The sequence below is a fragment of the Nyctibius grandis genome (genome assembly GCF_013368605.1).
Source record: "Nyctibius grandis isolate bNycGra1 chromosome 34 unlocalized genomic scaffold, bNycGra1.pri SUPER_34_unloc_1, whole genome shotgun sequence".
Taxonomy (NCBI): domain Eukaryota; kingdom Metazoa; phylum Chordata; class Aves; order Nyctibiiformes; family Nyctibiidae; genus Nyctibius; species Nyctibius grandis.
Genome location: NW_027167468.1, coordinates 919,369 through 933,480, shown reverse-complemented (window position 1 = coordinate 933,480; position 14,112 = coordinate 919,369). Strand labels below are relative to the sequence as shown.

The 14,112-nt window shown below is 48.9% G+C and overlaps 2 protein-coding genes across 2 annotated transcripts; one reads left to right on the top strand and one right to left on the bottom strand.

The window, feature by feature from the left end:
• The first annotated feature begins 3,264 nt into the window (after positions 1 to 3,264).
• On the top strand, positions 3,265 to 4,188 carry LOC137677029 (olfactory receptor 14J1-like). Its single transcript, XM_068424219.1, has one exon. It carries the CDS (start codon positions 3,265 to 3,267, stop codon positions 4,186 to 4,188), a length of 924 nt encoding a protein of 307 aa, XP_068280320.1.
• A 7,554-nt stretch (positions 4,189 to 11,742) lies between these two features.
• Positions 11,743 to 12,689, bottom strand: LOC137677033 (olfactory receptor 6E1-like). Its single transcript, XM_068424224.1, is given in 2 exon segments — positions 11,743 to 12,158; positions 12,161 to 12,689. Coding segments are annotated over 2 exon segments (945 nt in total).
• Positions 12,690 to 14,112: the final 1,423 nt, after the last annotated feature.

Here is a 14,112-nt window from a genome sequence, read left to right as displayed (position 1 = left end):
TCCTCAGGAGCCTGGGGGTGTCATGCCATAGTCCTGACCTTGGCATTGCCCATCTCCACATCACACTGCCCCAGGAAGAGCCCTGAGGAATGAGTGAGGGACGGGATCTCCCTTTGCAGGGGCTGGGGGTCAGGGCTTGGCCCTTTGGTTAAAGGGGTCAGGGCTTGGCCCTTTGGATTCATGAAACACCTCTAGGTTTACTCAGCATCAGAGCCACCTTCACCTTGCTTTTCCCGACCTGTCATCACTGCCTCCAGCTTTCTGTTCTAGCTGGACCCTGAGGACGCTTTCTCACTAGTCTCCCTCAGTGGGACCCATTAACGCTCCAAGAAACTTTGGAGTTTGAATGTGACTTTGACTTCTTGAGAGGTTTCTTCAAGTTCCTCTCAGGGTCTGAGGCTCATGGAGTCAGCATCAAACCTGCCAGAGGGGTCATTAAAATGCCTTGGGCTGGGCCTCTGCTACAGAGATGAGCTGGGCTCCTGGGATGGAGGGAGCTCATGGGAAGCGGGCAGGGCTGCAGAGAGACAGCTCTGCCCAGGAGCAGCTCCCCTGTAAAGCGCAGCAGGGCTGAGGGCACTCCCAGGGTATCTCAGGGAGATGAGCAAGGCAGAGAGAGAGCTTAAAGGTGGTCAGGATTGGGAGGATGACTGAGAGCTCACTGGAGGAGCAATCTTTGCAGCCCTTGACGTGGTAAGTCTCTGTCTACAGGGCAATGCAGGTGTAGTTCCTGGAGGTATGTGCTAAAGCTGTCACAGCCACAGCTTATGGGATCTGTAAGGGGGGGCTCTTGTTAGTCAATTTTGAAGCCAGGGTGTGCAGCCAGGGGTGCCCAGGGCTGTCGTTCAGAGCAGAGCCCCTGCACCCCAGGGGGCTGTGTGCCAGGGCAGGGACTCTGCCGCCTGTCAGGGTCAGCACTCAGCCTGCCTGGGGAGCTGGCAGGGCAGGGTCCTTCTGCAGTTGAGAAGGGGCTACATGGGTCAGAGCTGCTCACACCTCCAGATCATCCCAGGGAATTTGCTCAGGGTCCTTTTGAAGAAGGACATCAAGGCTGCATTTGCCTGAAATGGAAGGAGTTTGTGCTTTGAGTTTTCCACTATTAATTGGCTGGGGGAGGGGGGTGTGTGGGCAGTGGGAGATGTGAGTTTATTTCTCCACTCTGCTGAAGTCACAGAAAACCCGGTTATTAAGACTTATCTAGTTGCCCTCAAGCCCCTGCACACACAGAGATGCCCCTGGGCAGTGCCCAGCTGCCAGGAGGGGTCTGCAGGGCAGGGCTGAGCATGCAGTGGGTGGGATGAGCTCTGTGAGCAGTGACAGAGAGGAGATGTGGGAACAGAGAAACAACTGCCATCAGGGACAGCTCCAGGCAGCAGAGTGATTGTCAGGGAGTGAGAGGGAGCTGCTGCCAGAAATGCTGTGGGAGTGGGGATTCAGGCACGTCCATGTCATCGCCTGCTCTGCAGATGCCCTCCCCAGAGCAAGTCTCTGATCTCTTCTGCCACCCAGCAGAGCCTTCAGCTCAAAGGCCATGGGGTCCACGTCCTGATTTACCTCCTTGGCAGAAGGTGCCCTGGTGAGGGGAAACTCCTGAGTACCCATCTGTTTCATAGAATCATAGAATCATGAAACGGTTTGGGTTGGAAGGGACCTTAAAGATCATGTAGTCCAGCCCCCCTGACATTGGCAGGGACACCTTCCACTAGACCGGGTTGCTCCAAGCCCCATCCAACCTGGCCTTGAACACTGCCAGGGAGGGGACACCCACAACTTCTCTGGGCAACCTGAGCCAGTGTCTCAACATCCTCACAGGAAAGAATTTCTTCCTAATATCTAATCTAAATCTACCCTCTTTTACTTTAAAACGGTTCCCCTTTTCCTACCACTACATGCCCTTGTAAAAAGTCCCTCTCCAGCATTTCTGTAGGCCCCCTTCAGGTACCGGGAGGCTGCTAGAAGGTCTCTCTGGAGCCTTCTCTTCTCCAGGCTGAACAGCCCCAACTCTCTCAGCCTGTCTCCATAGCAGAGGGGCTCCAGCCCTCTGATCATCTCCATGGCCTTCTCTGGACTCACTCCAACAGCTCCATGTCCTTCTTATGTTGGTGGCCCCAGAGCCGGACACAGTACTCCAGGTGCGATCTCACCAGAACAGAGTAGAGGGGCAGAATCACCTCTCTTGTCCTGCTGGCCATGCTGCTTTTGATGCAGCTGAGGATATGGTTGGCTTTCAAGGCTATCTGTTTGTCCCTGTACTTCCTCCATAGGAGTATTGGAGAATTTTTCCCCTCCTCTTCATGCTGCCTTTGTTTCCAGCTAGTGTGGGGGCACCGGGCAATGCTGTTTGCAGTGCTCTCCATTCAGTATATAAAAACTTTAGGGCATTCCGTTGTTTCCCTGGGGCGTCCTGCTGTGCTGCAGGCTGTCTTCCAGAAGGGCACAGCTCTCCCATTCCATCTCTGTGTTACCTAGCAGCCCCGCAGTACTAAGGCCATGGCAATGGTGCTGGAAGGCTGTATGCAAGCAGCTGTAGTGAGCCCTCTGTGTCCCTGGATAGGAGAGGAAAGCTGGGATATTCCTCAGGTAGGATGAGACAGTAAGAGGAGTTGGATTTACCATCAGGTAGATTACCAGCAGGTAAATAACTGGATTTACCTGCTCTCAGCATTGACTAGTTTCTTCTCAGGGGAACAACTTGGTGCAATTGCCCTCCAGCTCAACGAGGTGCCAGTACAGGGCAGCTGAGACCAGGACTGATGGACAGACTGTCTGTCCTCAGTCTGCACGAAGGAACAGTCCCTCTCCTCACCGGAGCCACAAGATTTCTCTTGGAGAGATGCAGACATGCCAAGGATTTCTGCCTTAAAAATACCACTCGCTGTGGTGGGGCAACTAGAGCCAAATAAACAACACAAAATCCCCACAGCTCTGCTCTGCAGCAGGGTGAAGTGGGAGTGCCAGTGCTGAAAAACTGTTTAATACCAGGGGTGCATCTTATCTAACATCACTCCCAGTTCCTATTTACTTGTTGTTGTAGGGCAGAATGGACTCCTCCAGAACCCACAGCAGAGCCCCTGCTCCTTGGAGTATCCTCAGCCAGCACCCACCACAGTTCACAAAAGGGACCAGCCAAAGGTCTTTCTGAAAGGGAAGAGGTGATTTGGGGGGTTTCCATGACAACTGGAATAGGTTTTGCTCTGAGACATCTACCCTAACTTGTCACTGTCTTTTCCTCCTTAGACAGTGCCCCGTGCCCAGAGGCAGCAAATGTCCAACAGCAGCTCCATCACCCACTTCCTCCTCCTGGCATTCGCAGACACACGGGAGCTGCAGCTCTTGCACTTCTGGCTCTTCCTGGGCATCTACCTGGCTGCCCTCCTGGGCAATGGCCTCATCATCACTGCTGTAGCCTGTGACAACCGCCTTCACACCCCCATGTACTTCTTCCTCCTCAACCTCTCCCTCCTTGACATGGGCTCCATCTCTGCCACTGTCCCCAAATCCATGGCAAATTCCTTCTGGGACGTTAGGGCCATCTCCTACGTTGGATGTGCTTTACAGGTCTTCTTTTTCTTTTTCTGTGGTACAGCAGAGTTTTCTCTTCTCACCGTCATGGCCTATGACCGCTACGTTGCCATCTGCAAACCCCTGCACTATGGGACCCTCCTGGGCAGCAGAGCTTGTGTCCACATGGCAGCAGCTGCCTGGGTCAGTGGGTTTCTAGATGCTGTGCTGAACACTGCCAATACATTTTCATTACCTCTCTGTCAAGGCAATGCCCTGGACCAGTTCTTCTGTGAAATCCCCCACATCCTCAAGCTCTCCTGCTCACACTCCTACCTCAGGGAAGTTCGACTTCTTGTGGTTCATGTCTGTTTAGCTTTTGGGTGTTTTGTTTTCATTGTGCTGTCCTATGTGCAGATCTTCAGGGTTGTGATGAGGATCCCCTCTGAGCAGGGATGCCAAAAAGCCTTTTCCACGTGCCTCCCTCACCTGGCCGTGGTCTCCCTGGTTATCAGCACTGGCATGTTTGCCTACTTGAAGCCTCCCTCCATCTCCTCCCCATCCCTGGACCTGGTGGTGGCAGTGCTATACTCAGTGTTGCCTCCAGCAGTGAACCCCCTCATCTACAGCATGAGGAATCAAGAGCTCAAGGATGCTCTGTGGAAACTGATGACCAGATATTTTTGAGACACAATAAACTGTTCATCTTCTTCTGCACATCAGTTATTAAGCAACTCATTACAGGCCCACCCTATATTCTGCATTTTTTGCTGCTGCTGGTGGTAGTATGCTTGTGAAATTGTTGTTCACAAATAAATGTCTTTTTTTGTACCATTTCTAATTCAGTATTTGTCTGTCTAGTGTGACCCCGAGTCTGTATAAATGAGGAGTCATGCTCCCTGTGTGCTTAAATAAAATAAAGGACTCTGCATTGACTTGTTTGTCTGAGATCCTTCCTCCAAGACTTCTACGGAGCTGCAGGAGCAGTGCTTCTGTGCAGAGGTGGAGGGGAAGAGTCCCGGCACAACAGCACTTCCAGGGAGCGTCAGCACTTCCAGGGAGCGTCAGCACTTGGTCTTTCCCAAGCTGCTCTTTCTGCACTTACAAATTTTGCTTTGTAGCCTTTGTGTGAGTGCAAGGCCTGAGCGCTCTTGCAGCTTGGTCACAGTCCTGCTGCGTGACAGTTCCGTGATTGCAGGAAGGGGCAGGCAAAGGGCAGTTCTGTGACAGAGCTGACGTCCATAGCAGTGTTTCCATTGTGCAAGGGGATCTCCTCAGTGCAGTGCCTGAAGGCTTCAGTCTTCTTTCAAAGTTGCTTTCAAGAATATGCCCAACATAGTGCCCTGGAGAGGAAAACACCAGTGAAGAGCTGAAGTGTGTGTGTGTGCAAGGGTGTGGGCACACAGCAGTGTCCTTGCACAGCCAGCACCATTCCAGCATTGTCCACTCACCCCAGGTCAGAGAGGTGGTTCTTCCCTCCATGAAGGGTCACTAAATGACTTGGTCAGAAGTCCAGGTTTGCATTGCTTAGACAAGATGCAAGTGTGCACATCGTGTGTGTGTGGGGAGATGAAACCCAAGTAAGCACAAACGCCATCAACTATTCCTGGGGGTACCACGAAGGCCTGTGGGACAGACAGTGTCTTGAGGTCACTTCACCTTCAGAGTAGCGCTCCCTGGGAAACTACCTGTGTGCAGCACTGGGAAGTGCTTCCTTGAACCAAAGTCCCTGTGTCCATTTCTCGTGCCATGGGGTATCTCAGACAGGTGCACAACAGGGTGATACACCACAAGGCTGAGGTGCCTCCCACCCTCTGGGAATAGCAACAGGAGGCCAGAGACACACTACAGCCACTGCAGTGCACTGCCTGTGCATTTGCAAGAGAGGACTCCTGACTTTGACCTCCCCTGTATTTACGAGGAGTGCATGAGGACAGCTCAAATGTGGACACCTGACAGAGCCCTGACATTTCAGTGTGTGACTCCAGGAATGATCCCCCACTGTACCAGTGAGATTTATCTCACCTGCCTTGGACAGGTTGATTGCAAATATCTCTGCCTGCTACATCATCCTCCTCTGCCTTTCTGGCCTGTCCCTTTCATTACAATTATGAAAGCAGCACATCTGTGGAGCATCTCACCTGTGCAGTCAGAAGGGTTTCTGCAAGCATGAGTGGCAATGCCCTCTAGAAGACGGCGTTTTTACCTTTCACAAAGCACAGAGCACATTTAGGAAATATAAATATACTCAGAGGCACATACCGCTTCTTGTTTCCACACTTTGAACTTCTTTCACAATTTCCTTATGCAGCTAACAAGGAAACAGATCATAGAATCATAGAATCATTTTGGTTGGAAAGGACTTTCAAGATCATGGAGTCCAGCCGCTAACCTAACACTGCCAAAGCCACCACTAGACCATGTCCCTAAGCACCACATCTACACACTTTTTAAATACCTCCAGGGACAGTGACATAACCACTTCCCTGGGCAGCCTGCTCCAATGCTTGACAACCCTTTCGGTGAAGAAATTTTTCCTGATATCCAGTCTAAATCTTCCCTGGTGCAACTTGAAGCCATTTACTCTTGTCCTATCACTTGTTACCTGGGAGAAGAGACTAACACCCACCTCACTGTATCTTCCTTTCTGGTAGTTGTAGAGAGAGATAAGGTCTCCCAAGAGCTTCCTCCTCACAGCTGTCCTACCAGGAGAGAGTAGACACAAAGGACCTTAACCTTCCATGGAGAAAGGGGAATGGGACAATCAGACATCATCAATGGAGTTTCCCCTAACAGGAATGAGGAATGTCCTCAACCTTCAGAAAAAATCTCTACCTCCTCTCTCTTGTGACTTGCCCCGTAATGGTGGTTGTGAACGTGCTCATCATTGTGCTCCTGGTGGCAAACCAGTATCCTTTCAATCCTATGAACTTCCTCCTGGGGAATTTCTCCTCCCTGGAGACCTGCTACAGCTCTACCACCCTATCCCAGATGCTGGCCAACTTTGTGACTTCCTGCAGTGGCAAAGACAGCCAAGAGGATGCTGAGTCGCATCAACAAGGGTATCATCAGCAGAGATAAAGTCGTTATTACACTCTACTCAGTGCTTGTCAGGTCACACTTGGAATACTGTGTTCAGTTCTGGTCCCCATGATACAAAACAGATGTGGTCAGGCTGGAGAGGGTTCAGAGAAGGGCCACAAAGGTGATCAAAGGACTGGGAAGCCTGCTATAGGCGAAAAGGCTGAGAGAACTGGATTTGGTCAGCCTTGAGAAAAGAAGGTTTAGGGGAGACCTCATCACCATGTTCCAGTATTTAAAGGGTGGATACAGAGAAGATGGAGACTCCCTTTTTACAAGGACTCAGATGGAAAGAGGAGGGGTAATGGGTACAAGTTACTCCTGGGGAGATTCCAATTGGACACAAGAGGAAAATTTTTCACAATGAGAACAATCAGCCTTTGGAATAAACTCCCCAGTGAAGTGGTGGATTCCCTAACATTAAACACTTTTAAGATTCAGCTGGACACCTTGTCTAGACCATGTTTTTGCCAAGTAAGTTTGGACCAGATGATCTTTGACGTCCCTTCCCACTGGGTATTCCATGATTCTATGACAGCACCATCTCTGGTCACAGTGGAGTTAGTACTGCTTCCTGCACTTTTGCACATAGTGAATGTTTCCTACTGGTTGCCACATCCTGCAATCAGTATTGGGCTGTGTGCTACCCGCATGTCTCTGCAAGACTCGTGACCTGGAAGGTCGTTCTCCAGAATCATAGAATCGTTTTGGTTGGAAAGGACCTTTAAGATCATCGAATCCAACCATTAACCTAACACTACCAAGTCCACCACTAAACAATATCCCTAAGCACCACATCTATTCGTCTTTTAAATACCTCTAGGGATGGTGAGTTCACCACTTCCCCACCAGCCTGTCCCACTGCTTGATAACTCTTTCCATGAAGAAATTTTTTCCTAATATCCAATCTAAACATCTCCTGGTACAACCTGAGGTCATTTCCTCTCATCGCTTGTTACCTGGGAGAAGAGACCGACACCCACCTCGCTACAACCTCTTTTCAAGTATAGGTGGTGTCTGTGCTCCTACGTGTTCCAGGGCCGTGACCTGAATAAGCACAAGGAAGGCACATGGTGAGGGAAAAATGCTTCTTGTGGGCCACTGTCAGAAAATGGGTCAATGTGGTGTCAGAGCTTCAGTGTTTGTGCTGACATAGAGAAATTTCCCACATCCATGTGCTTCAAGTTATAGAATCATAGAATCACTGAGGTTCAAAAAGACCCTTGAGATAATCTAGTACAACCATACACCTAGCACTGCCAAGTCCACAACTAAACCACGTCCCTAAGCACCACATCTACATGTCTTTTAAATACCTCCAAGGATGATGACTCCACCACTTCCCTGGGCAGCCTACTCCAATGTTTGACAACCCTTTCTGTGAAGAAATTTTTCCTGATCTCCAATCTAAACCTCCCCTGGTGCAACTTGAGTCCATTTCCTCTCATTGTATCACTTGTTACTTGGGAGGAGACTGACACCCTCCTTGTTACAACTTCTATAGGTATTTGTAGCCAGCAATAAGGTCTCCCCTCAGCCTCCTTTTCTCTAGACTAAACAGCCCCAGTTCCCTCAGCCACTCCTCATAAGAATTGTGCTCTAGACCCTTCACCAGCTTCGTTGCCCTTCTTTGGATTCTCTCCAGCACCTCAATGGCTTTCTTGTAGTGAGGGGCCCAAAACTGAACACAGCATTCGAGGTGCGGCCTCACCAGTGCCGAGTACAGAGGGATGATTACTTCCCTTGCCCTGCTGGCCAAGCTATTGGAGATGCAGGCTAGGATGCCATTGGCCTTCTTGGTCACCTGGGCACACTGCTGGCTTATACTCAGCCAGCCATCGACCAACACCTCAGGTCCTTTTCCGCCAGGCAGCTTTCCAGCCACTCTTCTCCAAGCCTGTCCCAAGTGCAGGACCCAACACTTAGCCTTGTTGAACCTCATACAATTGGCCTCGGCCCATCGATCCAGACTGTCCAGATCCCTCTGCAGAGCCTTCCTACCCTCCAGCAGATCAACACTCCCGCCCAACTTGGTGTCATCTGCGAACTTACTGAGGGTGCACTCGATCCCCTTGTCCAGATCATTGATAAAGATATTGAACAGAACAGGCCCCAATACTGAGCCCTGGAGAACACCACTTGTGACCGGCCGCCAAATGGATTTAACTCTGTTCACCACAACTCTTTGGGCCTGGCCATCCAGACAGTTTTTTGCCCAACAAAAAGTATGCCCATCCAAGCCATGAACAGCCAGTTTCTCCAGGAGAATGCTGTGGAAGACAGTGTCAAAGGCTTTACTAAAGTCCTGGTAGACAACATCCACAGCCTTCCCCTCATCCAGTAAGTGGGTCATCTTGTCATAGAAGGAGTTTAGGTTAGTCAAGCAGGACCTGCCTTTCACAAACCCATCCTGACCGGGCCTCATCGCCTGGTTGTCCTGTACGTGTCCCATGATGGCACTCAGGATGATCTGCTCCATAACCTTCCCTGGCTCTGAGGTCAGACTGACAGGCCTGTAGTTCTCCGGATCCTCCTTCCGACCCTTCTGGTAGATGGGTGTCACATTTGCCAATTTCCAGTCCCCTGGGACCTCCCCGGTTAGCCAGGACTGCTGATAAACATGGAAAGTGGCTTGGTGAGCATTTCCGCCAGCTCCCTCAGTACCCTGAGAGAAGGCAGATGCAATTTGGCTACAGGAATTTCTGTCATCTACATTATCACTTCTTGGTTGTCCTAGGTACAGTTCTGTGGCCCCAGTGTATTGGACCACTCCCACAGTGACACCATGGCACTCATACACTTTGCTTTCATGAACTGCTTTTTAAAGACAGTCCTCCCTTTCCTGTTCATGCTGGCATCATTTGAGTGCATCAGAGGTGTCACCCAGGGCAAGTCCTCCTGCCCAGCATGGACAAGTAAAAGGCCTTCTCCACCTGTTCATCTCACCTCACTAGTGCCACTGTTTCTACAGCACCCTCATCCTTGTCTGTGTAATGCCCAGAACAGCCCTCCTAAGATAGTTTGTCAAAGCCCATATTCTACACCATTCTCATGTCCCTGCTCAATCCCCTCATCTACAGCCTGAGGACTAGAAAGGTTGGGGGGAGGCAGGCACTGAGAAAAATGTTCAGGCAAGCTTTGAGGGGAACAGAGACCCCATGGAAGTTGCGGGCCTGAAGGAAGAAATCAATTCTTGTTGTCTTCTGAACAGATCCCGAGGACCTGGACAGGTGTTTACTGTGTCCTGGGCATTCCTATGGAACTGTGGGATATGGAGAAGGCTTTGTGTGTGGGAAGGGGCAGAGAGGTGCTGGTGGAGCTGGCCGGTGTCACCGTGAAACTTCTCGCAAACATCTTGGAAAGACCAGAGCCACCAGAGAGTTTCCTGGGAACTTGGAAAAGAAAGACATCAAACCCTTCTTCAAGAAGGGCAGGAAGGAGGATTGGGATTATTACAGACTGGTCAGCTTCACCTCAGTCTGTGGGAAGGTGATGGGGTAAATGCTTCTGCAGCCTACTCCAGGCAGTTGAAGGACATAAAAGGGACTGATGAATGAGAACGGGTAGGGGAAAGAAGGGCATGTTGTGTACCTGGACTTTATCAAGCCCTTTGACATGGTGTGCCATTGTCTCTTTATAGACAGATTGATGATATCTGGATTGAAGCAGTGGATGTTGTGGTGGGTGGGAAGTTGGCTGGACAATTAGGGTCAAATGTCATCAGTTATAGAAAGTCCTCCTGGCATCCTGTTACCATCCCTCAGTGACCAGCACTTGAGCCAACACTGCTGGATGTCTTTATTATCCCCCTACATGTTGGGATGAAATGCAGTTTCAGCTCCTTTGTGGATGAAGCCATGCTGTGGGTAGCCCTTGAGCAATCTCATCTAGTTCAGCCTGCCTTGAGCAGGAGAGTCAGACAAGTCAACATTCAGGGGTCTCTTCCAGCCTGAGTTATTCTATGATTTAATGATTCTTTCACTTTGTGAGCTGGAACAGGCTTCCTGGAAGCACTGGAACAGGGTTCCTAGAGAGGTGGGCGATGCCCCAAGCCTGTCAGTATTTAAGAGGCATTTGAACAATGCCCTTAGGAACATGATTATCTTTTGGTCAGCCCTGAAGGGGCTAGACAGTTGGACTAGATGATCATTGTAAGTCCCTTCCAACTGAATTCTATTCTATTCTATTCTATTCTATTCTATTCTATTCTATTCTATTCTATTCTATTCTATATATACCTGTACAGGGTGGATCCCTCCAGCAGCTGGGCTCAGACACTCAGTCTACTCTGTAGCTGGCCCTGGATGCCAGCCTCACCAGTTGCAGGCATGTGGATATACCAGTGCCTGAGGCCACAGCCCCATTCCAGCTGCTGGTACACACCACCCCAGTCACACTCACCCCCCCACACACTCTCTTAAATCCAGTCACTCCGGTCTCTCGGTTGCTGGCACTAATGACATACAAGCTGTCTGACCCCTGGTTCTTGCTACAATTGCTGCACTCACACCCCCGTGCTCACATGTTCACACAAGAGAGAGATTCCCTCACACAGGAAAGAGTTAGAAATTAAGTTTAATAAGAAGACAGGACAGACTGCACTGGTCGGGATCCTCCCCTGAACTTCTCATATTAAGTCCTGTACAATCCAAAAATGCTCTTCCCTTGTAACCCATAACGTATCCTACACCCCAAGGCAACAATCCCCTTAGTCCAAATGGTGATCCAGAGACCTGCTCTCAGTGACTCATCTTGATGGGCTTCACACCTGCACAACAGGGCTGATGGCTCTCCCAGGGCAGCCCTGGAAGGAGCTGGGACAAGGTGTTCATTCCTCAGGAGCCTGTAATTGGGGTTCCCACTTGCCGCTGTGCCTCTGTGCTCTTCTCGGTTTTGGAGATGGAATCTGGATGAGCTGGTGGCCTCCAGTGACGGGCCTGGGAGCAGCCAGAGCAGGGTATTAACTGAGTTACTCTTCCTGCCATTGTTAGTGCCTTCTTTGTGTGTGCAGGTGAGCTGCTTATCACTTCACCTAACACAATCCAACAAGACCATAAATCTCCTGAGGCATCTGTGTTTGGAAGTTACATACATATGCATTGGTATTATCTCACGTTTGACAGCAGATCCTCGGAATTGCTGTCCGGAAATGCATCATGATTAGGGGAAAAGCTGTACTGTTGCACGGACAATGGCTTCCTTCAGGGCCAGTATCACAGTCTTGTTTCTAAGGCTGTAGATGAATGGATTTAAGAATGGGTACAGGACAGTGTTCAGCAAAGCTACAATTCCATTGGTGTCCAAGGAAACAGCTTCTGAAGGACACGTGTAGAGAGCAATGCAGCTCCCATATGCAATGGCCAAGGTGGTGAGATGGGAAGAACATGTAGTAAAAGCTTTTTTCCTCCCAGAGGCTGCTGGAAGGTGTAGAATACAGAAAAGGATGCAGATGTAAAATGCCAGAGTTAAACATAAGGAACCCAGTATAAAAAATGATAAGAAAACAGAGTCTATTTTCCAAAGCAGGCTGGTGTCAGAGCAGGACAGTTTGAATAAGGGAGAGTTGTCACAAAAAAATGGTGGATCTTGTTTGAGCCACAGAAAGTCAGCTTATAGAGGAGGACCAGATGGTAACTCGGGAGTGTGAAGCCTGTGACCCAAGCAGCAACAACCAGGTAGATGCAGAGCTGAGGCTTCATGATGGCAGCATAACGCAAAGGTTGGCAGATGGCAACATAGCGGTCAAAGGACATGACAACAAGTAGAACAAACTCTGTACAGCCCAGGGCAAAATAGAAATAGGATTGGGCAAAGCAGCTGCTTAGTGAGATTGTTCTCCTACCAGAACCCAGGATCACAAACAATTTGATGCTTGTGGAGGATGTAAACCAGATTTCCAGGAAGGCCAGATTGCTGATGAAAAAGTACATGGGGGTTTGCAGGCGGTGATCCACACACACGAGGAAAATGATGGTTGCGTTCCCCATCACTGTTGTCAGGTATATGAGCAGAAAGACCAGGGAGAGAAATAGCTGTAGTCTTTGATCAAGCCCTGAGAAACCCTCTAGGATGAACTCAGTAACTGCAGTTTCATTTTCTGGTCCCATGCTGAATTTCAGTTCATTCTGCCGAGACAGGAATGTGGCAAAAAGTGTGATGATTTCACAGTCTGAATGAAAAGTTCTATCCTTCCTTCTCTGCCTCCTTTCTTTCTTGCAGTCTTCCTACATATTATAGACAGAGTCCTTCAAGCATTTCTTACACCCTGATTTTTCTGTTTCGCATTTCAGTTAGAGTCCTCAGAGAATTTGTTGTCTTCTTTCTACCTTTTTCAAACACTCACAAAGAAATCTTTCTCCAGAACAGAGGATTTTAAAGAGGCTCTTAGCTATTTCCCCCCAATCCTGGGAAATTCTAAATTCATTCAGACCTATTCCAAACATCTGTCACACCTATGTGCCAAACTCATTTCTTCCATTGCACAAATGCTAACCCATCAAATCAAATCAAATCAAATCAAATCAAATCAAATCAAATATGTATGTTGAAAGCAATTCTTTCCACTTCTCAATACTTGCCTTGTTGGACTAGGAATCCCTGTGAATCTGTGGATTCCAAAATAAGCAATATCAAGTATATCTTTTGTGATCCCCTGCTTTCTGCCACAGCTGCTTGCTCTCTGTTTCTTCAGGAAAGGGGAGAGGAGGGCGGAATAGGGACCAAGTATAGGTTGTCTTCTTCAGTACTCTAAATAATGACTGACATTTATTATGGTTCCACACAGTCTCATGTGACATCTGTCTGCACTGAAATGCGGTTGCTTCCAAACAGTTGCTCATTGCTGTCACTATCAAATGTCCTGACCTAAACGCAGAGCAAAAGAAGAGTGTCTGGAAGAGATTTGTAACCTTTCTTTTGCATGTCAGTTAGAAGTTGGGAAGACCCAGCCCTCTAGAGTTTTCTCTTGTCTCCATTGACTACAGAGCAAGCCTTGGGAAAACAAATTCTCATAGGCACCTGCAGCGAAGTAGATGAAACTCACTATTCAAGCCTCAAATCTCTGATTTATTAAGTTATTATGTTTTTTAAATTAAAATACACATCTAACAGAAGGAAGAAAAAGAAAAATATATGCAAGAAAGACTGGCGTTTTCCCCTTCATCTTTACAGTTTTTCTTAGACATAGAAAAGAGGAGAGCAGATGACTCCAAAAATAGGATAATTCAAAATGCCAAGGGAGGAGGGGGAGAGGAGGACATGTTGCGTTTGAAGCAGAGAAACAATGTTGTGTTTATGTGCAACCAGAGCACTTAAGTCATTAGTCCCCTGTGTGGCCCAAGGACTCTCCCATCTCATCACCCACATAGAAGAGAGGAGAGACTGCTCTGAGACAGTGGATCAACTTGAAACCAAGTGAATGAGTTCAGCCAACCTCCTTCAAAACTAACCACCTCCTAAAGAAGCACAACTGAGTCACCTCCCAAATTCACTGTTGGATTGACTTGTGTGGAACCTCTCCAGGTGGGAATT